This window comes from Myotis yumanensis, unplaced genomic scaffold, assembly GCF_028538775.1.
Source record: "Myotis yumanensis isolate MYYU_CA2020_CCGP unplaced genomic scaffold, mMyoYum1.0.hap1 SCAF_9, whole genome shotgun sequence".
NCBI classification, from domain to species: domain Eukaryota; kingdom Metazoa; phylum Chordata; class Mammalia; order Chiroptera; family Vespertilionidae; genus Myotis; species Myotis yumanensis.
The window spans coordinates 69,254,196-69,280,890 of record NW_027223760.1 but is presented as its reverse complement, the minus strand read 5'-3'; the positions used below and the strand labels follow the sequence as shown (position 1 = coordinate 69,280,890).

The 26,695-nt window shown below is 41.4% G+C and overlaps 2 protein-coding genes across 2 annotated transcripts in view; one reads left to right on the top strand and one right to left on the bottom strand.

Annotated features, from left to right (window-relative positions):
- Positions 1 to 8,915: 8,915 nt before the first annotated feature.
- On the bottom strand, positions 8,916 to 13,259 carry TMEM60 (transmembrane protein 60). Its single transcript, XM_070425181.1, has 2 exons — positions 13,061 to 13,259; positions 8,916 to 9,605 (listed from the first exon to the last, which is right to left on the bottom strand). Exon 2 carries the CDS (start codon positions 9,553 to 9,555, stop codon positions 9,154 to 9,156), a length of 402 nt encoding a protein of 133 aa, XP_070281282.1. The 5' UTR covers positions 9,556 to 9,605; positions 13,061 to 13,259; the 3' UTR covers positions 8,916 to 9,153.
- A 398-nt stretch (positions 13,260 to 13,657) lies between these two features.
- The window catches only part of PHTF2 (putative homeodomain transcription factor 2), a 99,632-nt gene continuing 86,594 nt past the window's right edge, over positions 13,658 to 26,695 (top strand). The window contains exon 1 of the mRNA XM_070424563.1: positions 13,658 to 13,782. The gene's annotated coding sequence lies outside the window, so the exon portion shown is untranslated. The remainder of the gene's footprint in view (positions 13,783 to 26,695) is intronic.

Here is a 26,695-nt window from a genome sequence, read left to right as displayed (position 1 = left end):
TTGGGGGGGGGGGGGGGTTTTTTGACAAGTTCATTGTCATGTAAAGCAAGTATCTCAAAATCCATTTTACACTTAGCAAAGGTGCAAGATTTGTTTTTGGAGTTTGAGAGGATTTTCCTTGTCTTCCACCTTTCAATAAATATTAAAATTGATAACCATAATCTTTTTACCTTTGTTTTTGTAATTATTTTTTTTACATTTGATTTTTATTTTCATCTCGTCGTCTAAAAGTTCTTGTTTCTCTGTCTTCAACAGAAGCCATAAGGTCTAGAAAGTGATTCCAATATGAAAGTTTTTTTTTCCCTCTTAACTGATTACCATAAATTAATTTATGCCAACAGAAAATATTGAAGATTACCTTAAACAAATTCTCTAAACTACTTAGGTATGGGTGCTGGGATGGCATGGTAAATTACCTCCCTTCCCTTTAGACATGACCATTTCAATCTCAGGAGGGGAGGACAAAAGTCGAATTGTTTTCTAAATACTTTTAAGCTGATAAGTGACATGAAGAATTTTATGTCTTCAAAGTGGTAGAACAGTTCTTAATCTTTCTTCCACCTGATATAACTGCTTTGATATATAAACAAAATTTTACTGGTTTTAGAATGTGTTGTCTGTTTCATGGAAGAGTTATATTTGATGTCTTTTGCAGAGACAGTATAACTCTGATATAGTTAAGAGGACAACTCAGGAGAGGTATAAATTCCTTTATCTCTGTTCTGATTTTTCTGTTCAGTTCTTCCTCTAACCTACTGCATACTACAGATGGAAATGATCACTTTTTAGAACAGGGGTGGGGAACATCCAGCCCTTGGGCTGTATAAGACCCTCGAAATCATTTGGTCTGGCCCTCCTAAGGCATTAGGAGTTAATTAAATGTTTGACCAAATATAGCAGCTAATTTTTTAAGTTGATTATTTTGTATGGCCCGAGAATGATGTTATAAATACCCAAATGGCCCTTGGCAGAAAAAAGGTTCTCCACCCGTTTTAGAATGTCAAGCACAAGGAGCTGAAAAGCAGAGAGATCTTTCCTTTCTAAGTTTATAGACATTATATATCATATACAGTATATTGGGAAGACAGGGTAAGGAGAGGAAAACATTTTGTGTTTCAGTTAATCTTCCTTTCCAGGACTTCAGAGCCAATCAGGGAATGTGCATGAGCTGAGAACAAAATGTGGGAAACAGAATTTATGTTAACTAGAAATTAAAAATAAAATGTACTAGCCCCTGGCCAGTTGCTCAGTGGTTAGAATGTTGGCCCACTGACTCAAGGGTTCAAGGTTTGATTACGGGGCAAGGACATATGCTTAGGTGTGGGCTCATTCCCTGGCCCTGGTTGGGGCTGGTGTGGGAGGCAACTAATTGGTGTATCTCTCACATCTCGATATTTCTCTCTCTTTACTCCCACCCTTTCACTCTCTAAAAAATAAATGGAAAAAATATCCTTGAGTGAGGATTAAAATAAATACATAAAATGTATTAGTTGTATATTTTATTGCTATTATCTGCTTTCCAAGAACTGCATTAAAATGAGACATTCTATACTTTTTTGAATTTAGAATTTATGCATCCATGTTTTTAAAATGTCTTTACACTTTTCTATCAAGTTCACTGCTGTTGTACTATTGAAGACTACTAAGTATGCAGACTCCCAGTCAAATCAGTATAGTTGCAAATATTTTGAGTAATACAATATTTATAATTTTATTTGGGTAGTTTTATCTGCCCCTCAAGCTTTTATTTATTTATTTATTTATTTATTTATATTTTTTAATCCTCACCAAAGTATATTTTTCCATTGATTTTTCAGAAAGAGTGGGAGAGAGAGGGAAAGACAGAAATATCGATGTGAGAGGAACACATTGATTGTTTGCCTCCTGCACGCGCCCTGACCAGGGCCAAGGCCAGGGAAGAACCTGTAACTGAGGGAGGTATGGGCCCTTGACGGGAATTGAACCCAGGACCCTTCGGTCCATAGGTCAGTGCTCTATCCATTGAGCCAAACCGGCTAGGGCTGCCCCTCAAGTTTTTATTTGAAATTTTTATATGAAAAGTCTCAGGTCTGTCATCTTTAAAAAAAACAACTTCTCACCCTGACAGGTGTGGCACAGTTGGTTGAGTGTAATCCCATGCACCAAGAGGTTGCTGGTTCAATTCTGGATCAGAGCACGTGCCCTGATTGCAGGCTTGACCTCCAGTTGGGGGTGTCATGCTGATGGATGTTTCTTACATTGATGTTTCTCTCTCCCTCTCTAAAATCAATAAAAAACACCTCTTGTGTTTGGCTTCTGTTTATGCTCCTGTTCCATCTCTATTCCTGATTGATAGTTTTTGAAAGTATGTCTGCCTTTACTTCTTCCTCATATCACTACAATTGCAGTCCTCAAATTTAATCACTCAGCTGAAATGGTTCTCTCAAAGGACATCATTTGCCAAATGCAGTAGCTGCATTTTTCTTTTTTAATCCTCACCTGAGGAGAGTGAAGATATTTTTTCCATTGATTTAGAGAGTGGAAGGGAGGGGGCCAGTGAATGGGGATAAAAAGAGAGAAACATGGATGTGAGAAACATTGATTGGTTGCCTCCCACACGCAGCCTGATCCAGAGTGGGTATCAAACTTGGCAACCCAGGTAGGTGCCCTTGACTGGGAATTGAACCTGAGACCATCCAGTATGCAGGCCGATGCTCTAACCACTGAGCTTGTCAGCTAGGGTAGTGGCTGAATTTCTAAATTCTGTTTAACCCTGTGGCACAGATCAGTCATTCACTCCTTAAAACTCTGTATGACCCACCTGTTTTGTTTTGTTCTGTTTCTTTGGATGGCTTCTTTAGCCTCTCCATTATTTAACTTAGTCTCCATGATTATTTCTCTTAGGTCTCTACACTGGGTCCTTGAACTGTCTTCATGACTTTACTTAGCATTGGTTCTCACTTAAGTTCTAATACACCTTGTAATCAAATCCAAACTCCACTCTTGCCCCCAAGCATTAGCTGTTCTTTTTTTCTCCTAATATGGAGAACACAGTCATCTCATAGTAAACTGCTTTCTCTAGCATTTCCTCTGTACAATGCATTATGAGATTTTCTTGAGTTGACTCCAGGAATGTTTATAATTGGTCTATTCTTATTATAGATATTCAGAATGATTGTAGATGTTCATCTCACCTGGACTTTTAAGGTCGCCTAAAATGCTGCTTGCAGTCTTCAGCCCCTATCCCCATTCCAATCCATCCAACAAAATTATAGTTGATATATATTAAACAAAATTATAGTTGATATATATTAATTTCAGGTGTAAAACATGCTGATTTAACATTTCTATACTTTACAAACTGGTCTAGTAACCATCTGTCACCTCAATCCATTCTTTTTTTTTAAAAAATTTTTATTGATTTTTTTACAGAGAGGAAAGGAGAGGGATAGAGAGTTAGAAACATCGATTCAAGAGAAACATCGATCAGCTGCCTCCTGCACACCCGCTACTGGAGATGTGCCCACAACCAAGGTACATGCCCTTGACCGGAATCGAACCTGGGACCCTTCAGTCTGCAGGCCAACTCGCTATCCACTGAACCAAACCGGTTACGGCTTCAATCCATTCTTTATGTTACAACTAGATTAAACTTCCTAAGATACGATTATTACACTTCTGCTTAGAAATATTCGGTAGCTCCTTTCCTGAAGAATAAAGGCCAGATGCTCAGCATAGCACTGAAGAGCCTTCATGATATGGCCCTTCCTTTCCAGCTTCATCTACTACAATCTCTTACATTTAATGTGCCTAATTTTCAGCTTTAACAGATGGCAGTACTTCCCTTTGTGTACTTTTGAAATTATTTGTCTTTGCTGGGGGAAATCTCTGCCTGAAATACAACATAGGGAAATCTCTTTTTTTAAAAAATTCCAGTTAGATATCAGTGTGTTTTTTACTGACCTCATCTTCAACTGACCCTACCCCACAACTGGTATTGAACTAATTCTTTCCTCTGCTTCTTGTGCCTCTTTATTCACATCACTTAATATATGTATTAGTGATGTACATGTTGGGCTCTAGCTAAACCATGAGCTAGATTTACGAATTTTCTTTACATCCCTTTGTATTTCCAACACCTAATATATAGTACACTTGGTGTTTAATAAATATTTCAAGGAACAGAAGTTAAACCCTAATTTTATTGGGGGTGGGAAAAACAAATTATGTAGGTTTCTATAATTTAAAAAGTCTACCTCTGACATTAATTCATAATATAGTTCTAGAATTGCAACAGAAGGAAAAGTGGAGAAAATTAGATCAGCAGATACTATAAAGAAACTAAATTTCTATTTTGTACTTACTGCATACTTATAGGAAAAGTTTAAGAAGATAGCCACTTGCTATCTAGTCCTGTTGGGCAGTGTGGAGATAGTAAATAATTGTATTGATAATTAAACTTATAAAATTTACCCAACTCTTATTTCCTTTGACCAGAGATAACACTGAAAATTATTACAAATTAAGGTTTAAATTTAATTATATCTAAAATGATTAAATGGAAAATATGTAAGAAGCACCTTAATATTTCAAAACCTGAAGCAGAATTTAACTATTCCTGAGTTTTACTTGGCAAAAGAAAATCTGGTTATCTGGTTAACAGGTATTCTGAAGAAGCTTTTGTGGTTCATCATACTGATATAAGTGAACAGAAGTTGAAAATATTGAAGCAAGATAACATGCAGTAGTTGTTTTAGTTTACAGTATCCTGTTGCAGGAGTGGGACAAGGACATAAAGGTGGCACATTTTCACAAGCAACCTTCTGTAAAACCGTTTTACTGAGATATGCTGAGGACATTTGTAGCAGTACAGCTGTGGGTCATTTAAGGTAATGATACACTTGTATAATGTTGAGAAATTACTTCACTTAGTCTGCATGCAAAGTGGGGGTAATACTTATTCTGTTAATAGGTGGTGAAAATTAAATGACAGAACATGCCAAATGCTTACTTAGCCCATTGCTTGGCATAACATAAACACTACAAATGATCCTGGAAATAACAAATTTGTTCTCCCAAATTTTGGGCATCTGGGAAGAGAAAGTTTCATCAAGGGTATGGTGGAGGTAGGTATACATCAAAAACAAACTTCTTCCTACTTCATTATTTGCCCTGAGCTGGAAATACAAAATCATGTCTTGTCACAGACTGCCTTTTCCTGGTATAAGTGAATTACAAATTTGTTTGTAGTGGATGATAGTGATAATTTGCTTTGTGGTATAAGATTACCAGTATGATTTAGCTGATTTGAATACACAACAAGCAAAATGAGAGTAAAACAGGGTTACTAGTAGGTAGGTACCTTTCATAAAAGCTTTTAATCAAGTGTTATCTTTAGCATTTGAAACCTATTTGTGGAAACAGCATTTGGAGTTAAATGTCTCCCTTTATCAAGGACCATGGGCTGATTTCATTTATCTTTAGTTTTTTCATAATTATAATGAGGATTTTCTTTTCTTCTTGGTTCTAATATTCTATAATTGCTGTGTACCTTTACTGTCTATGTCATGAATTATAGAAATAACAATAATACTTTGAAGAAGAGTGTTTTCTTTTTTTGTTTTTGTTCTTTAGAGAGAGGAAGGGAGGGAGAGAGAAACATTGATCTGTTGCCTTCTGCACGCACCCCGACTGCAACCTGGGTATGTTCCCTGACCAGGAACTGAACCTGCTACCTTTTGGTGTATGGGCCGACCAACCGAGCCACACCAGCCAAGGCAGGAAACTCCTTTGGTAATGTGTCTTGTTTTGTAATATGATACTGAAATGACTTTGATTTGTAAGATTAATAACTTAAAACTATAGGAAGCTTTAGATCTCTATTTACTAAATACCTGTTTATCTCTCCATTTTCTATTTTCTAGTTTTCATAGTTTCAAGACTTATAACAAGTTATTTGTTTACAAGTTGCTTTTACTTAGAATTTTGGACAAATTTTTTGCCCAAACAGATTAAATTATTTCTGGTCCATGCTGACCTGCTAAATAATGGCTTCACTAAGAACCTTTCATTTTTCAAGTTTCTTAAGGCAGAATGTTATTTTTATAAACACTGTTAATAAACATCTCTGTTATATAGGAGGTATGCTATAACTAAAAACAAATGTATGAAGGAATTTTTCTGCAATACTAATTGTTTTTATGTATTATTTCATTGGTTTTGCTTTTTCCATCTGCGATCATAATTTTAAAAATATATATATTGTTATTGATTTCAGAGACGAAAGGAGAGGGGGAACGAGAGAGAAACATCAGTGATGAGAAACTCCATTGATCGGCTGCCTCCTGCTTGCCCCACACTGGGACTGAGCTAGAAAACTGGACACGTGCCCTGACCAGGAATCCAACTGTGACCTCCTGGGTTGATACTCAATTACTTAATTACTAAGGCTGTGAACTTGTGATCTCTAATAAGAAATACAGCTGGTCCAGCCAGTGTGGCTCAGTCAGTGACTGAGTGTCCATCCAGGAATCAAGACATCAAGGTTCGATTCCTGGTCAGGGCTGAATCCCCAGTAGGGGGCATGCAAGATGCAGCCAATTGATGATGTTTCTCATCAATGCTTCTATCCCTCTCCCTTCCTCTCTCTCTAAAAAATCAATAAAAAACATTTAAGAAATATATCTGGTCTTCATTTCCATTCCTGGCACAGGAATTTAATGCACTTGGAATTTCCTGAGTGGTAAGTGTGATAACAATGTCTTTTGAGTAAATGAGGTGACTTGGATAACTCCTAGGTAACCTAAGGATGGGGGCTGGTTGCCAGGGGAACCAACCCTGTGATTAAAGGGTTGTAACTTTTCAGTACTCCCTTCACCTCCCCAGGGTAGAGGGGTTGGAGATTGGGTTCAGTAACCAATGGCCAATGATTTAACTAATGACTATGTTATCAAGCCTCCATAAAATCCCAAAAGGACCAGATTTAGAGAGCTTCCAAGTTGGTGAACAGATGAAGAGTGGTCACCTAGATAGTAGGCAAGCTCTGTGCCCCTTCCCTATACCTTGCCCTGCCGGAAGCCGGTCCATCCTTGCTGCTTGACACAGTCGCTGCAGGAAAGAAACATCTGCACAGCATATGTTTCAATGGACCTGGCATATATAGCATACTGTTCTTAATATGTTTGCTCCCTTTAGCGCCATGTGTTTTAACCAAGGTCACCTCTCCGAGAAAGGTTGTTTCCCCAGGTGGGGATCTTTCCCTGAGGTTAGGGAGGGGATACAACCCCTTAATTAAGTGCCAGGCGGGTAGTTAAGCTACATAATCTTTACTCCCTGGAATGGAGATAAGAAACGCCCTAACCTTTGTAATAGAAATTGACAGGATTAAAATTGGCTGGTATAAATACAGATGTAACAAGACAATAATCATCAGATCCTCATCAGTTCCTAACCAGAACTCCGACCAGAACTTTGGCTGGAGATCCTGGCTATAGGTCCTGACTAGGCTGCTGATCAACTGAAGGCTGTCTTCGTGTCATTCCTTCTTCGCCGACTCCGTCCACACCTTTGGGGACCCCTGGACCCGCTGGGATTGGACCCCAGCATTGCCCCATGCATCTCTTCCATGTGGTTGTTCCTGAGCTATAATAAACTGGTAATCTAGTTAATAAAATGTTTCTCTTAGTTCTGTGAACTGCATAAGCAAATTAATTTAATTTGAGGAAGGGGTCATGGGTACCTCCAATTACTAGTATAGCCTGTCAGAAGCGCAACCTGGATGTTGGATTGGCTTCTGGTTATTTTTGGTTTTGTTCTATTGATTCTAGAGGGGGGCAGGGGTGTGGGGAGAGAGAGAAACATCAAGAGATAGAAACATTGTCTCCTGCATGCATCCTGACTGGGGATTGAACCCACAACCTGGGTATGTGCGCTGACTGGGAATCCATCCTTTCGGTGTATGACAGAACGCTCCAACCAACTGAGCCACAGGGGCCAGAGCTGGCCTCTGAAGATTGAGGAATTAGTCTTCTGGGACTGAACCCTTAATCTGTAAATGTGATGCCATCTCCAGGTAGTGTCAGAATGAGTTCCTTGGTGGTGTGTGTGTGTGTTGGTGTCAGAACTGGAAAGGCACACATTGCTTCAAGTTGTGTGTTTAATGTGGCAGTGTACAAATTAAAGAAAACACTTATGATGTTGCTTTTACACACAATTCTTACCCAATTTCCTCAGAGATCTGTTCTACCTTTCCTTTCAGCTATCTTATATAGATCTTCTACTCTTGTTTTATGACCTAGTTCAGAGGTCAGCAAATAATGCCCATGGGCCATCTTTTTTTTTTGGTATGGACTGTGAGTTTTAAATGGTTGAGACAAAAATCAAAAGAATAATTTGTCAAATGTGGAAATTATATGAAATTTTTAGCCATGGTCTATGGTTGCTTTCTCGACATAAAACCTAAGTTGAGTAGTTGCAACGGAAAGCTTACAAGTATTTATTGTATAACCCTTTACAGAAAAATTGGACTGTTTGCATGTGGGCTGTCCCTTCTTTTCCTTTGCCCTGTGAGAGATTACATTTAGATAATACATGCATGCATAGTTTTTACTGAACTACAAAATCCTCCTGTCTGGCAAGTTTCTGCTTCTGTCCTAAACAGAAGGTAGAAGTAACAAAGTACTTTGCCTAGACAAAAATCTGTCAAACTCTCAGATGCTTTCTAATGTAAACATGAAGTAGCACCCTCTAATTACATCAGTAACTAATTTTTTTCCCCTTCATTATTTTTTAGAGGCACAAATGACCATTACATTGGTTGTAAGGGGGCCATGATATATATTAAACTTCTCCCCAAATATGTAGGTTAGAAGCCATGTATTTACTTACTTTGAATATTGATCCATCCCTACAACAGATTTAAAAGTCAAGTAGAAATATAAGGTCCAAAACAAACTTTATTTAAATAGGGATAATAAAGATATTAATAACTCAAATATTGAATAATTAAGCTTTGGATTGACTGGAGGTCCATGATTCACCAAGACTATTTTATGGAAGCAGTATAAAACTACATTTGGTATTTTCTTCAGTTTCCTGGTATTCTTCAAGCTTGCAAAGATTCCGAACACTTTAATGGAAGCTTGTTGAACAGCAGTAAGACGATGTCCTCAGCAGTCAGTCTCTCACAAAAAAGACGTTATAACCAAGCTCTATTAACGCCCCAGCCAGTAAGGTCCACAAAGGAATGAAGACATAGGACAGGTTCATGGTAGTAAACTGCTCCAGTTTAGCACAGAGTGCAAGGCAAAAGGCTAATTTAAGTAACATTGCAATGAGGTACCAGGTTTTTTTTTTAATATTGTGTGATCCGTGTCGAGGGTCAAAGCCCGACTTACATCGCCCAGCCATTTTCACAATAAGCATAACCAGAAGAATAGTATCAAATATCCAGACTGGAATAAATATGAGGAACCAGTTCCAAGGTGCCTTCTCATCCAGTTTTAACACCAACATGATCAAGAAGAGTAATGTGAAAAGCCAGGTGAGCAGTACTCTCTGAGCCAAGGACATTCTCATTTAAACACTTTAAAGAGGCTGTTGCAGCGTCGAAAAATGGGAAATATACCCTAAGAGAAGGAAAAAAAGTCAAGATGGTTTTGATACCAGAAAAAAATAAATCACTTCTAATTCTGGTGAACAAAGCTGGATCTTTCCCACTCACAGATTTCCTAATTTTGAAAACATTCTATCATTCTTCCTTTCAACATCTATAAAATTTGTAGCTATCTTTGACAGCATTACATCCATTATTCCTTTTACCCCATGAGAAAATACAATAAAATATTTAGCATACCCCCTGGATATAAGCTATTCAATATGTCTCAAGAACAGTCTGTTGTTTTTCATTGCTATCACTCAAGTCCAGGCATTCATGACATGATTCCTATACCTTAGGGATGTTCTTAACTTGTTCTTAACATTTGCACACCTACAAATTTTCATTCAATTTCAAGGAGTATAAAGAAAAAGCATCCAGCCCAGGCAGCATAGCTCAGTGGTTGAGCATCAACCTATGAACCAAGAGGTCACGGTTCAATTCCCAGTCAGGGCACATGCCCAGATTGCGGGCTCAATCTCCAGTGTGGGGTGTGCAGGAGGCAGCCAATCAATGATTCTCTCTCATCATTGACGTTTCTATCTCTCTCTCCCTCTTCCTTCCTCTCTGAAATCAATAAAAATGTATATTTAAAAAAAAGAAAAAAAGAAAAGAAAAAGTATCCAAAATCAAAGCAGTGAAAAAAAAAGGAGATGATATTAAGCTAAGAGAGGAGTAAGGAGGGAATGGTTAATAAAAATTAAGACATTAAGTATAAGATTATAAATAGGTCATTGGGCTAAATAATATAGAATACATAGATAAAACTGTATTTTCACATAATCTAATCTATAGGTCTTATATTTTTAAGTTAAACGTTCTCATTTAAATTCTTATAAATACCTATTTTAGTCTACTTATAATTTTTTTTTTTTTGCTTTGGGATATACTTTTTTCATTACTTTTCAATCATCACTTAAAATTTGACATTTTGTAATTATTAGATGCTAAATTATTCAACAGATGGGGCTGTTTCTTACATCCCTATTCTGTCTTACTGTTCTATATTTGTTTTGCACTATTACTATGACTGTTAGTGGATATGTTCTAGGATACATTCTAATATCTGGAAGGCCTAGTACCTACCCCCTATTTTCTTTTCCAGAATATTTTCTACCATTTTTAGTCCTTTCATTTTTTCACTAATCCTTAAAAGCTTGGAATTTTGATTGGGAGGCCATTAATCTATAATACTTAGATCTAAGTATTTATTTAATATTCACATGCAGTGGTTCTCAACCTTCCTAATGCCGCGACCCTTTAATACAGTTCCTCATGTTGTGGTGACCCCCAATTTCATTGTTTCAAATTGAACATAATTAAAGCAGTGATTAATCACAAAAGCAATATGTAATTATATATGTGTTTTCCGATGGTCTTAGGCAACCCCTGTGAAAGGGTCGCGACCCACAGATTGAGAACCATTGGTTTTACAGTATGCTCTATACTATTTGAGTTTTTTATATCAGTCTTGTGACCATTTGGAAAAAAGGTAAGTAGAATGGAAAGTCAGAAGACAGATTACATGCAGTGGATGAGGAGTCAACAGAAGATAATACTAGCTGACAACATTTTACTTCCCCCTGAAACATTTTGAGAAGATGAAAGGTAAGACATATAATGAGACTGAGATTCAAGAAGAAATTTTCAGTAAAGGAGAAATCTAAGTATGAGTATGAACTCAGGGATATAACCCACAGGGGAGTGATAGATTGAAGATGAGAGAGGATAGATACCTGATGGAAAGAGAAAAAGATCAGATGGTGGTTGTGATGGTAATAGCATGGGTGGTAAGAGTAAAAATGCAGAAACACAAACAAGGAAAAGGTGAAGAAACTGGCTAGATGAATCAAATGCCCTAGACTAGTGTGTTTAGTAAATTATATTTTAGAACTTGGATGTTTTCTGTTATATCTCTACTACTTTCAACAGTGCCTGTTTTACCTCAATAGTACCATATGAGTCACCTAATTCCCCCCCACCGCACCCCATACCCATCTGCTTGCACTCAACTTGTTTATTTAGCTGGCAGGTGCTTCATTCTGCAGTATGAAAAGCAGATGCTTTTTCTTTTCTGTGCTGGTCTCCTTTCCTGGCCAAAGGATGTCACAGTGGGATGTGGGACTGAACTTGGATGAAAAGGTGGAGGGCTATGTATTGATTGATAACTATGGATGGGGTCTATTAAGTTTGCTCAATCCCGATCTCGAATCTATCTGGCCATTTTGTGAAACTTTCAAAAGTCCATGATAATACAGTTGCTTATATGTAACTCTTCTATCCGCCATTGGATGAATCAAGCTTCATTTTTTCCCCATATAGGACTGAGAGGCAACTAGTCATAAGAAGGGAACCGGCACTCAATACAGGTACTTTAAGACGGAAGGTGGAAAGGATGCAAAGTCTTGTGGCTGCAAGTTTTATAACGTGGGAGGCAACAAAGTTCTGTATGTTACTTGTACTAAAATGCCCTCGGCCGGGAAGCACTCTGCTGATACTTAAATGACCCTTGAAGGATTGTGTTTGCTGAGCTACAATGATTACATACGACCCCGATTTTATTATTAACTTATTAAAAAATCATTAATTTAGGCAGTCGTGTTTGTTTTCTATTACTCTTCTTTCTCCTCAAAGGGAGGGGTTTGCATATTCCAAAACAAAAATTTGCTCAACTTAAATATTTACCATTTGAGGCAGTTATTTCTGGTACGTTGAAGACAGGTAAGTATTCGTTCATATGCTTCCTTATCTATGGTTAAAACTCTGTGTTGCCCCCCCCCCCCCCGCCCCCATGGAAAAATAAAGGGCCCTGCCCACAGCTCCCGTGTCTCGGGGTCAGTTGTGTGTGGTCTCATGTGTTGTCCATGGCGCTTCCCACACCACCCCCATTTCCCTTCTCTCGCTACTGCCATTGCTCTCCCAAGTGAATCTGCCTCGTGCCAAAGGCAGCTGTGCTCAATGAGCCCACAACACAGAACTCTTCCAAAGAATGAGTCGCTTTCGGAAGGCCCTGCTGCTGCAGCCTTCGCCAACTTAACCATCCTTCATCCTTCATCCTGCTGGCCAACTTATCTGCTTTTCGCGCCTCCTTGTCCCTAGAACTGCAGGACGCTCCTAAATTACCCTTGTCCTCCGTCTTCCAAGGGCGGGGGGGGGGGGGGTGTCACAGCCCGTGGGGCCCCATCCAGACTCCCCCTCCCTCCCCCCACCATTTTGCGCGGTGGCCCAAGTACATTACGGAGTTGAATGCGGTTCTTGCAAGACAGGATCCACCATGCACACAGGAGCCTGGTGCCAAGCAAGTTTCTATGTGTTTGGGGTTGGGAATGTGAGGGGGTGACGGTGGGGGCAGGGGACGGAGGCACAGCCCACCCAGGCATCTGGAGGCCCGTGCAGGACGCCAGCGCGTCGGAGCCCCAGACTCACCTGGCTGCGCCGCTAGCCGGAGACCGAAGAGGGACGGGAAGATCAGGGAATTCGCCAGTTTGGATCCTTGGCCTATGCCACCCTTTTCCCCCCATTAAATCCAGAACCCGTCACATGATAACCAAGAAAAAGATCCCAGTTCCGCTCTCCAAACCACCGCGGTAGAGGATCCCTCACTTCTAACTCGGGGCCGCGCCCACATCCGGGGCCGGTTCTCACCGCCCCTGGGGCTCCCTATAGGTAGAGAGGACGCCAATCTGCGTGCAGAGGCCCCTTCGCCGGCGGTAATTGGACCATTTGGCCGCCAGTGCAAACCACCGACCTTTCCTTATGTTCCGGTTTGCCAGAAGGGCGGCAATTAAAAAGCACACCCACTTGCCCCGCCTCTCTATTACTACAGGCTGGAAGGAAAGTCAGTCAAAGTGCCGCTTGGAGTGTTCGTAGTCCCATTGGACAGGTAGATGCCAATCAAACTAACCAGCGCTCGGATACGCCCCGCGGGGCGCTCCGCCCCCTCCCGGCGCCCTCCCTGCCTGCGCGCGGAGACTGCAGGCTCCGGCGCAAAATCCTGCGGGAAAGGGGGTGGGGCGACGGCCGTGGAGGCAGCGCGCCCGCCGGCAGCCTCGCTGTGAGTCCCAGGTCTCTCGCGGCGGTGGCGGTGCTCGCCTCGGAGTCTCCCAGCACCCCAGCTGCCTCCTAGCGGCGTGGCGCCCGCTCCTAAGGTGAGATCCGGCATCACCTTCGCGTTTGGGCTGGCACCGTGTGTAGGTCGTTGGGTGCTGACAGAATCCCGAGGCTGGAGCAGAAGCGGCGAGGCGAGGCGAGCCGCGGGCGGGATGGAGGTGGGGGCTCCCGGGCCAACGCATCGCCCTCTCCCGCCGGTGACTTCCCCAGCGGCCGCCGGCACCTGCGCGCCGGGGTCCGCTGCGGCCTCGTGCCATCTCTTGGCGCGTGGTGGAGGCTCAGCCGCCCTCCTCCCGAGCCATCGCCGTCTTTGATCCTTGATGGGGCCGAAGCCCCGCGCCGCCTTCCCTCCCTCCTTCCCGCGGCCTCTCTCCTGTGATTCCTTCCACTTGCGCGGCGCTGGGGCTGCGTCGGGTCCTGGAGGGCGTGCAGGGGCACCGGGTGGCGGGGGCCGGGAGCGGCCGGAGAGCGGGCTCGGGAGGAGGGGACGCCTCTGCGCGCGCGGGGAGCGGGCTGCGGGGAGGGTCGCTGCCCTGCACCCGCCGAGCAGGCAGCAGTTTGGTTTTCTGGCTCCAGCGCTCCCGACCGAGCGGGTGCTGAAGTCCTTCGCCCTGAAGGCATGTTTCCTGCCTGGAAACGGTTCCGCGGTCCGTTCATCTCTTCTTCTTCTCATCTGCCTGATGCTGGCAGTCAGTGATCTGCTATTGTCTGGTCAAGTCGTGGCTTTTCCAGCCCAGAACCTCCTGGGTAATTTCGGGGTTCATTCTGCCACTGACCTATCACCCATTTTATTTTTAGCCCGGCAAGAAAAAAAAAAAAAGGAACTGCTTTATATCAACATATACTGAGTAGGGAAATACAGAATGTGGAACAATTTATTAATCTAAGTGTCTGCTTAGCAAGAATTTTTAAATTCATTGTGAATGTATTAAATGTTTTGTAATTTACACTTGATCCTTTTGTTAATGGTGGTATATCCTGCTTACTTTGAGATTTTTTTGGGGGGGGGGAGTGGTTTACTTGTGATACTTAATTTTATAGTTTTTGCTTAGCTTTAGCCCACTAGACATCTTAAGATTTTTTCCCCCCTCTCTGATACTTTAACTATAGCCTTAGAATTTGCTCTTGCTTTTAGGGATTATGTATTTTTTAAAAATTTGTTTTCTCTCAAACTGGACTTTCTCATAACATTTTTTTTAAGTTGGAAGGGGGAATTCTGAGAATTTGGAAACTATGTACTTTAGCCTAGAGAGCCTTAAAATAGCATAACCATTTGAAACGCTAACTTTTTGGAGTAAGGGTTGCTAAGAGAAGGAAATGGGTATCCACTGTTAGTTGTAGTGGCTCAATGTCTAGATTCTGAAGGAATGTGAGTTTTGGGGAGAATGAGCCATGCCTGAGACCAGACACAAGCTGCTTCCAGGAACATTTCTTGCCTGGGAAATAGCCTGCCTCCCAAACAGGTTAGTTGTCAGCATGCATCAGAGAGTATTAAGATAGGTGTTCGTAAGGTAGGAGGTCTCTGTGTTCTCATTTTCACCACTTTCTGCGAGGGCTTAAAAATGTGGTAAGCAAATGAACTATCGTGTACAATGGCAGCACTCCTGCCCAGCCAAGCCTCCAAGAGCAAGCTTGAGTCCAAACTGACACTGGACAGAGTCCTAAAAATCAAGTAGATGGCTTAAGCAATTTTAAAACCATGAACCTTTTTGGCTAATCCAGTTCATGCAAAACTGCAAAGAAGTTGTGATAAAAAAAAAACTTTACTAGACTGAAGCTAATAAAATTCAGGGTGGCATGCCAAAAAAATGAGGATCAAAAAATAGTTGGATTGCTTATATATTATCTCACTTAATCCTTAAAATCCTATGCTGTAAATTCTGTATCACTCCCTTTTTATAAATGAATTGACCAAAACTTAGATTAACTTACTTGTTCAAGACTTCTCAGCCAACAAGTTGGTGAAGGTGAGTCACATCCCAGCAGTCTGCTTACCAAGCCTCGGTGGTGGTGATGCTTTATCACCACAGTAAATGCGGCTTCTTAGAGTCTTGGTGGAAGGAGACCAGTGGCAGATAATGCTGCAAACCATAAGCTGAGTAAGAGTATTGTAGATATTCATTAATACTTTAAGATCGTTGTATGATAGGCACTGTTGAGTGTTGCTGGGGCTATAAGGATGGAGTCACCTTCCGTCTTTGAGGAACTTTGTGTAGTGGGAGAGATAGATATTTGAACAAATAATGATGATATATACACTGTAAGAGAGTGCTGTCAATCCTGGTTTCTTGGAAAGAGAATGCAGTTAAAGTTGAGACAGATCAGCATTTGAATTCCTGTTTGGCTTTGTGACCCTAAACATGATACTAGACCTTTTTTAGCTTCAGTTTCCTTATCTGTTAAGTGAAGATGATAATACTTCAAAGAGGAGTATTATATGTAAAGTACTGGCACATTAGTAAGCCCTGAACAAAGAACAATGAACAAATAATTTTAAGAGACCAAGTAGAAGAGGAGGTGTTGGGGTTTAGCAGGGAGCTATCACTGGAGCCTTAAAGGGCGCCGTGGTAGTTTCCACTGGTAGGGAAGGAGGGCATTTGACACAGATAGAACTGAACAGGAATATGGATTGTTGACGGAATGGCAAGTAATTGTGGCTTTGAATAAAAACTATTTGTGGCCCTGGCTGGGTGGCTCAGTGGTTCAGTGCACCAAAAAATTGTGGGTTTGGTCCTAGGGGTCGGGGCATGTATGGGAGGCACCCGATAGATGTTTCTCATGTCCATGTTGTTGTTGTTTTTCTCTCTCAAATTTTTATTTTTTAAATGTTTTAAAGTGGATTTTTAGGGAGAGAGAAACATCAATATGAAAGCAAAACATCCATTGCCTGCCTCCTGCACACCCCTTACCAGGGATCCAATCTGAAACCCGGGCATGTGCCCTGACTGAAAATCAAACCAGCAATCTTTCTGTGCAGGAATATCGCCCAAACGAGCCACACTGGCCAGGGCTAATTTTTATTTTTTCATTTGCACCCGAGGACATGCTTTTTCATTGAATTTCTTTAGAGAGAGGGGAAGGAAGAGAGAGGAACATCGATCAGTTGCCTCCCATACCTGCCCCGACTGGAGATCAAACCTATGACCTAGGGATGTGCTCTGACCAGGAACTGAACCCACAACCTTTTGGTGCATTCCAACCAACTGAGCCACCTGGTCAGTTGGATATTCAGTTTTCCCAGCACCACTAGTTGATAAGACTGTCCTTTCCCCATTGAGTGGTTTTGGCATTCTCCCCTCTTCCTTAAATCAATAAAACCATATCTTCAGGTGAGGAATTAAAAAAACAAAACTATTTGTGAAGGCCTAATTTAAATCGTAATTGTATATAAATGTGGCTGGGAAAAGTGATTACTACCCAATTTTGCTAATTGGAATTGCATACATAGGTACTAAAATTATAGGAAAACCTCAACAGATTGTGCAGTGTTATATTTTTATTTAATATTTACCTTTAATATTTCTTTTCCCCAGTGTCAATTAAAACATCCATTTCCTTTCTTTATTAATTTATTGATTTGAGAGAAAGAGGGAGATCAATTTGTTCCACTTATTTATGCATTCATTGGTTGATTCTTGTATGTGTCCTAACTCGGGATCAAACCCACAGCCTTGGTGTATCAGGACGATGCTCTAACCACCTGAGCTATCTGGGCAAGGAAAACTTCATTTTCAAACCTGTCCATCTAAGCAACTATTTCATTATCTTATTGTGATATTTCATTCTAAGCTGTTAAAGAAGACTAATACCACTGGAGGCATTTGCACTTAATTTGTGGAATGTATTTTGGGATTATTTTAAATAGAAGAAGAATCTTAAAATGACTGTTGCCTTCCTTTAACAAACCCTTTACCTAGGCTGTAGCCACATAGAATCAGTGTTGCAAAGTACCCTTTGCATATATGTTGACTGTCTTTTCCAAATCCAAACTTGAGATGTGACAGTAGGACAGAATGTTTTAAATTGGGACTGTCCTTGAAAATGCAAGAAAAAGTCTCATGCTTCAGGATAGCGCAGAACCATAAATACATTCAAATTTATAAAGGTGATTCATTTGATGACCAGAATCATGACTTAAATTGAAAATGTTAAATAACATTTAGGAAAGCTGCATTTTTAGTCCAACTTGTTAGTCTCATACAAGTTGCTAAAATGACACAAAAGATATAGGTGAGTTTTCAGATGAGAAAAACCAACTGCTTCCTAGAACAGGTAGTTTTAGAGCAGTAGGAAGGAAAATATGCTGGACCTAATTTTGAATAGTGAACAGGAACTGGGACAGGAAATGGCTGTGGCTGAACCACTAACTGATAATAATCATAACATGATTAATTTTGACATTTAATGAGAGGAAGTAAAAGAGGGAAAAGTGCACTATATGCAGCTTTCCAGTTTCAGAAACAGTAGGGGAAAGGAGCTGTTAAAAGTATATCTACAGCCCTAGCTGGTTTGGCTCAGTGGATAGAGCGTTGTCCTGTGAGCGGAAGGGTCCCGGGTTTGATTCTGGTCAAGGGCACATGCCCAGGTTGCAGGCTCGATCCCCAGTGGAGGGCATGCAGGAGGCAGCCGATCAATGATTCTCTCTCATCATTGATGTTTCTATCTCTCTCTCCCTTCCTCTCCAAAATCAATAATAAACAAACAAACAAATAAATAAATAAACAAACAAATAAATATGTGAAAAGTATACCTACAGAAATCTTGAAGATCCTGATTCATGGGCCAATGCTCAACTTCAGAGCTACACTGGCTGGACAGGTCTTTAATCCATTTTGAGTTACTTGTATACTAGAGGCCCGGTGCACAAAAATTTGTGCACTTGGGGGGCGGGAGGAGGGGGGTCCCCCAGCCCGGCCTGTGCCCTCTCTCAGTCTGGGACCCCTCGGGAGATAATGACCTGCTGGCTTAGGCCTGCTCCCGGGTGGCAGAGGGCAGGCCCAATCCCTAAGTGCAGCCCCTGGTCAGGCTCAGAGCAGGGCCGATTGGGGGGTTGGGGCACCGCCCCCTGTCACACTCAAGGCAGGTTCCATGGGGAGGTTGTGGCGCCACCCTCTGTCACGCACAGAGCAGGGCCGATCAGGGGGTTGGGGAGCTCCCCCCTGTCACACACAGAGCAGGGCTGATCAGGGGGTTGAGGAGCTCCCCCCTGTCACACACAGAGTAGGGCTGATAGGGGAGTTGGGGCACCGCCCCCTGTCACACACAGAGCAGGGCAGATCAGGGGGTTGGGGCGCTGCACCCTGTCACATTCAGGGCAGGGCCAATGGGGAGGTTATGGCTCTACCCTGTCACACACAGAGCAAGGCCCGTGGAGGGGGGTTGGGGCGCCACCCTCTATCACCCACAGAGCAGGGCCGATCAGGGGTTGAGGCGCCACCACTGTCACACTCGGGGCAGGGCCGATGGAGAGGTTATGGCTCTACCCTGTCACACACAGAGCAGGGCTGATCAGGGGGTTGGGGAGCTCCCCCCTATCAGGCACAGAGCAGGGCTGATCAGGGGGTTGGGGTGCCTTCCCCTGTCATGAACAGAGCAGGGCGGATAGGGAGGTTGTGGCCCCGCCCCCTGTCACACACAGAGCTGCAGGGCGATCAGGGGGTTTGGGCACTGCCCCCTGTCACGCTGATCCCGGTGCTGGGAGGCATATTATCCTGTTACTTTATAGAATAGAGGCCTGGTGCATGGGTGGGGGCTGGCTGGTTTGCCCTGAAGGGTGCCTGGCCAGTCTGGATGAGGGGCTGACGGCTGTTTTCCGGCTGGCGAGTGACTAAAGCTTCCAACCGCTCCTTGTTTTCTTTTCTTTCTTTTTTTTTATTCTGGGCCAGCTTTAGCTCTGAGGCCTCGCTGCTGAAAACATTGATACAATGTTTCGGTCTGGCTGGATTTCAGTCCAGCTGGTTTCTGGTGTTTTGTTTAGCTGCTTCTTTGCAACATAGTACATAGCTGCTTAGAGTTGCAGCTGAGAGGTCGGCAAGTCAGGCGGGGAACGTTGGAGTCCGCAGCAAGCAAGCCTCATGCTCGCTTCAGTGCCTGGCTGCCGGCCGCCATCTTGGCTGACAGTTAATTTGCATATACTCACTGATTAGCCAATGAAAAGGGTAGCGGTCGTACGCTGATTACCATGTTTCTCTTTTATTAGTGTAAATGGTATTAAAGAAAAGGATGCACCATTGTTCTTTTGCATGTGGATATCCAGTTTTCTCAGCACCACTAGTTGATGAGACTGTCCTTTCCCAATTGAGTGGTTTTGGCATTCTTGTCAAAGATCATTTGACCATATATATAAGGGTTTATTTCTGGTCTCTATTTTATTTTAATCAGTGTATTTGCCTCTATGCTAGTAGTACACTATTTTGATTAGTATAGCTTCATAATATTTTTTGAAATCAGAAAATGTGAGTCCTCCAACTTTGTTCTTTTTCAAAACTATTTTGGCTATTTGGGGTCCCTTGAGATTCCATATAAGGTTTAGGATAGGTTTTTTTATTTCTGCAAAAAAAATGCCATTGGAATTTTGATGAGGATTGCATTGAATCTCTTTAGGTACTATGCACATTAAATAATATTAATGTAGTAATAATATAATATAAAAATTGTGAACATAAGCTTTCTTTTCATTTATTTTGTCTCCTTAATTTCTTTCAGCAATGTTTTGTTTGTAACAGATGTTTTTATGTCCTTGCTTACTAATCCTAACACCTTTGTCATTTCTGAGTTCAGTTCAAATAACTGATTTTTCTCCTTATGAATCATATTTTCCTGTTTGTTTGTGGTGTTGTTTTTTTGCATGCCTACTGATTTTTGTTTGGATATCAGACATTGTGAATTTTGTTGTTTGGAGCTGGCTTTTCTTTGTATTCTTTTAAATGTTTGAGCTTTGTTCTGGGACATAGTTGAGTTACTTAGAAACAATTTAACCCCTCCCCAGTTTGCTTTTGAAGTTTTGTTAGGTGCGACCTAACAAATCAGTACAAGGCTAATTTGGCTTTACTACTGGGGCAGTACCACTCAGAGTATTTTAGCTACTGCCCATTATTATAGGATTTCTCTACTCTGGCTGTGAACTCTTACCATTTCTCTGTGAACTTTGGTTAATAGTCCTACCTGCTTTTTTTCTGGTGGTTCTATTCCTGGCTGAGCGGGTTTTCCTACATACACATGCTGATCAATACTCAGATGAAGACTTAGGGGTTCCTCTGCAGAGCTCCAGACTCTCTTTATGCTGCTTTCTCTTCTCTGGTACTTTGCCCTAGGAACTTTGGCTGCCTTAGTTTCCCTGAACAATCAAATTTGTCTTCTCAGCTTGGGCTTCTCAAGCAGACTCCGATTTTCCCTTCCTAGCATTGCATCATGGAAACGGTACATGCAGTACTCTCGGGAAGTCACAGGGCACACTTTTTTTTGTTTCCTCTTTCGGAGATTACTGCTTTGCATTGCCTGTTGCCAGATGTCTTAAAACATTTCACAGATTTTGTCCATTATTTTCGTTTTTAAGGTGGGAGGATTAAAGGGGTCCCTGATACTTTATCATGGCTAGAAGTGGAAGATCTTGTATATTAAGTTTAAAAATGATATATGGAAAACACATAAAGTAGTATTTTTAGTGTATTTTTAAATACCAAGCTTTAAAAAAAATCATCAATGATGAGAGAGAATCATTGATCAGCTGCCTCCTGGGGATTGAGCCTGCAATCCGGGCATGTGCCCTGACTGGGAATCAAACCGTGACCTCCTGGTTTATAGGTAGATGTTCAACCACTGAGCCATGCCATCCGGGCAGATACCAAGCTTTTAGAATGAATACCTTTGGCCCTAGCCGGTTTGGCTCAGCGGATAGAGCATCGGCCTGTAAACTAAAGGGTCCTAGGTTTGATTCCAGTCAAGGGCACATTCCCCAGTTGCAGGCTTGATCCCCAGTAAGGAGTATGCAGGAGGCAGCCAATCAATGAAAATATATTTTTAAAAAAATGAATGTATACCATTGTATAGCCATAACCAAAATATTCTGTATAGTTTGATTGGATGAATGTGATTGTTTGTCTTCCTGGACATTCCTGTTTCCCTTGAAACAAATGTAGGAATGTATGAGGTGTTAAAAGGTAAGCAACTAATTGCATTTTCTTCTTTTTTTTTTTTTTATTGATTTCAGAGAGAAAGGGAGAGGGAGAGAGAGATAGAAACATCGATGATGAGAGAGAATCATTGATTGGCTGCCTCCTGGACGCCCCACACTGGGGATTGAGCCTGCAACCCAGCCATGTGCCCTTGACCAGAATCGAACCTGGGACTAACGTCCACAAGCCAATGCTCTCCATTAAGCCAAACCAGCTAGGGCACATTTTCTTCTTTTATAAACAAACTAGAGGCCCGGTGCACAAAACTCGTGCACTCGAGAGTGAGGGGGTGGTCCCTTAGCCCGGCCTGCATCCTCTTACAGGAGGGAGTCCTCAGGGGATGTCCAACTGATGGCTTAGGCCCGCTTCCTGCAGGGAAGCGGGCCTAAGCTGAAGTCTGCCCTCCCTCTGCGGGAGGTGACCCTGGCAGGCTGATCTGGGGATTTCGAGCGGCTAGCCCTGCCCTGAATAGCCCCGCCGTGGTCGCCGGTAGCCTCCCTCTGCAGGAGGCAACCGGGCGGGTGATCAGGGGATGGCACCGGCTCCCATCGCCCTGCCACTGGTCGCCACCCCCACCCCCCCTTCCCGCATCCACCTCATCATTGTCCCTTCCCTCTGCCTGTTGGCATGCGCCTTGGCTGGCCTGGTGCCGCCACCTGCTCGCCAACCCTGCCTTCCCACCTAATGGTCATTCTGCCGTTCGGTCGATTTGCATATTATGCTTTTATTATATAGGACTTTTCATCAACAGAAAGCGTGAGTTTGAAAAATATGACTAGATTATTACTTGAGGAAATAAATGAGAAGTGTTTATTTCTCTAAGAGTGTTATAATTCGTTTTTTATTATCATGGGAAAATATTGCAACAGTGACTAAAAATACTGCTGTGATCCACTTAGGAACACTAAACAGCACTTCAGCACTATTCTTGGGCAGTATTTTAAACAGAAAGTGAACAAAAACAAAAATAGCATCACTAAGCAGACCACAAAAAGAACACTTGTTTACAGTTTGAGAATTGTTTTAAAAAGACAGTGCATCACCTTGTTGATCCTTACCTGGAAACATGCACATTAGGCAACTCAAATTTTTTGGTACTCTGTGCATGTCTGCAAATAATCAGGAAAGTACTGTGAGTATTTATTTCAAGCTTACAAGTAAAGATTTGCTAGTAGCAAATTTACAAATAACAGAGTCTGCAAATAATGAAAGTGGACTATTTTAGGTAAGTGGTCCAATATGTTAAATGAATATTTTGGAATATATTCAGATAATTGAATCATATTTATAAATATTAGGATTCCATTTTACTGAAGCTATAACTATTTGGAAACTGAAGACTAAAACTTGTTTCACATTGTAATCTTTAGCAAAGTTCTACAGATACATGGTTGTTTGTTTTTTTTAGATATATTTTTATTGATTTCAGAGGAAGGGAGAGGGAGAGACAGAAACATCAATGATGAGAGAGAATCATTGATTGGCTGCCTCCTGCACGCCCCCCCACTGGGGATCGAGCTCGCAACCCTGCATGTGCCCTTGACTGGAATAGAACCCGGGTCCCTTCAGCCCCCAGGCCAGTGCTCCATCCACTGAGCCAAACCAACTAGGGCTACAGATACATGTTTTAAGAGTACAATTCTGGTACCAATTCCAACCATTGGTACCAAAACCAAGCAAGTCTCCAACACTAGCTGGGTGTCCTGTACAATTCAACTCTCTTCTGACACATCACATCCCACAGGTTAAGCAGGGGTGGGCAAACTTTTTGACTCGAGGGCCACAATGGGTTCTTAAACTGGACCGGAGGGCTGGAACAAAAGCATGGATGGAGTGTTTGTGTGAACTAATATAAATTCAAAGTAAACATCATTACATAAAAGGGTACGGTCTTTTTTTTTTTTTAGTTTTATTCATGCCGTAGTTTGCCCATGGCTGGCTTAAGGGCTTAGTCCCATAACATTGCCCCTTACCCCCTTCGAATGCCAGTTCTGTAGATTAGAGGTTCCCACAACCCCCTCCTTGGGTTCCATTAAAATCTAGAGCAGCTCACAGAACTCAGAGAAACATTTTACTTAGTAGATTACCAGTTTATTACAAAAGGATACAACTCAGGAACCGTCAGATGGGAAGAGATACATAGGGCAAGGTATGTGGGAAGGGTGAAGCTTCCATGCTACTATCCTGGAATCATGCCCCAACCCAGAAAGTCTCCAGACCTTGTCCTTTTGGGTTTATGTATGCCTTTGCTGTAGTTTCAATTGCACTTTGTAAGGGAGTGAAGTTAGATGCCTGTGTCTTAGTCTAACTTTTTTTTTTCCTGGTAGTTTGAAATATTTAAATCATAAATTAGTCTTTAAGTAATTAAATAATTTGAACACCATTGCTTGGATGTTCTCACAATTTAATTTCCTGTAATAAATTAAATTGTGACAAATCCAAAGTAACTTGTCAAATAGCTTAGGACAGGGAGAAAGTTATTTCCAGTAGAGGAAATATCACCAGGACTAGAGAGCAAGCATGAGAGTAATGGTATATTTAGGATTATTGGATATGTAAGTGAAAGGCAGATTGGAGAGGGTAGGTATGAGGTCATGTGTGGAAGGCAGAGATGATGGGCACTACCGATTGTAAAAGTAATCTGTGATCAGCTTGTAAAAGAAGGGTTTTTTGTATACTGTGCTGATTAAACCTTTTCTTAGGCAGTGGGAAATAATTAAGAGATTTTTGAGGAGAGAAACATGACGAAGTCAGTATTTTAGGAAGGTAAATGGTGAAAGTAAAGAAATGATTAGAGACTAAGAGTAGTTCTAGTAATGGATGATATGGTCTTGTACCAAATCTGTGGTAGTTGTTTTTGGTAGTATGACAAATAGACTATATTAATTTATTCCTTTGTATTTGCTGAATGGTTCCCCTTTGCCAGGTGTAGAATTGGTGGTGGCGGGAAAGGGAAAGAGATAAGATGGATTCTAGGATTCATAACTTGAGTAGCAAATTGAGTAATTAGTAAAAGAGTAGTTTTGAGAAGGGAAAATGAATCTAATTTTATTTTTTCTTGAAGATAGTTATAACAGTTTCACAGAAAAGCTTTATCTGTGGCACTGTATATTCTGTTTAGCATCTTGAATTTTTGAAAAGAATTGAAACTGGTTGTCTCCCATCCGTTGGAAATAATAAGTAAAAGTGCAATTCTTGGTACTTAAAAGAATGCATTTGCTACTTATAAAATAAATGGCAAAAAACATAAATGTAGGGATTTATAAATGAAAATAAAGTAGGATCACAGAATTTTCCTTCACTAAAACCATCTGAAAGAAGGAAAAGTAGGTGGCAGAAGAGAGAGCAAAAATGGAATAGAAGTGGACAAAGAAGGGATATGTACAAACTGTATGCCAAATACTTCAAAAAGTGGAGGCCAAGGAAAGAATGAGTAGATACAGGGTATACATGACAAGGCTTGTCATTCTAGCCCCACATCTCAGAAGCCAGATTAAGGAAAGATTAGGCCTAAAAACATTAAGCTCTCCCTTCTCTCATTTCCTGCATTTCCAGGTTATAGAAAAAAGATTAAAATCAGTATTCAGTTTTCATACTGATGCCCGTGTGTGTGCGTGTGTGTGCGTGTGTGTGCACATGTATGTACAGAAATAAAAATGCTCCCAGCTAATGTGAGAAGGGTGTTGAGGTTGTCAGGAAGAACATTTGAATATCCGAGTAAGTAGGAGCTCAGTTTAGCACTTCTCATGTTAAACTTGATCAAACCTTTAAAAAAAAAAAAAAAAAAGGCATGGCAACTTTTACAAATATGCTACAGGAAAAAAAAATGACAAAGTGACCATGAAAAGACTATTCCCTGGAATAGAGACTCCAACAAATGGAACAGAAATATAGTACAGACACAAGTTTCTGAAATAAAAAGGTACATTTGCTGGTTGAAAGTCACTAAATACCAGGGAGGGAAAACTGTGAAATGATTAAAATGGACTATAATCTAGTAGTTACTAATTTAAAAACTAAGGAGAGAATTATTTTGGCACCCTGGCCAAAAAGAGAACGTGACCTATAGAAGGGGCGGGGTAAAGAGGGGTGGTAATCTTGCCAGCTGCAAACTTCTTATTGTGGTCCATTCCAGAAGACAGTAGAACAATGCTTACAAAGTTTTGATGGGAAAAAAGCATGAACCAAAAGTATTATGCGTGGAGGATTTAGTGTAAGAATGTCCAGACCTATAAAAAATATATAAACATTATTTGAGCTAAACTGAGGACATGCCAGGAAGCGAGATCTCAAAGGACTGGAAAATGCTCCAGAGAATGCAGTTTGTAGTTCTATTTATGCATGTGGAATCAGGAGAGATTAAGGAAGGTTACATGAAATCCCTTGGTGGTAGATTAAAGAGGCAGGAGAAGGCAAGGGAGGGGAGTCTCTATGACTGGATAAAAACTAAAATGAAGAGATACATCTTTTACATTGGGGGTTACAAGATATTTAACATTTACAGTAAATAGGGATGGTGAGTAGGCAACAAGATCATGTGTTCCCACGAGAGTGGTTATGACTCACCTTTAAAGGGGTAGGGAAAAGAACTTACTCTTACATTTCAAAGGTGTGTTATATAATATCCACAAGAACAATGGACTTGCTTAAGGCAAAGATTGAGCTTTCACTAAGAAAATTATAGGCCTACTGCGTGACTGCCCACCATGACCTGCCCAGTTAGGAATTTATGATCAGATCATTCTTGGAGCTTACTTTTTGGTTACTGAGCTTGTCA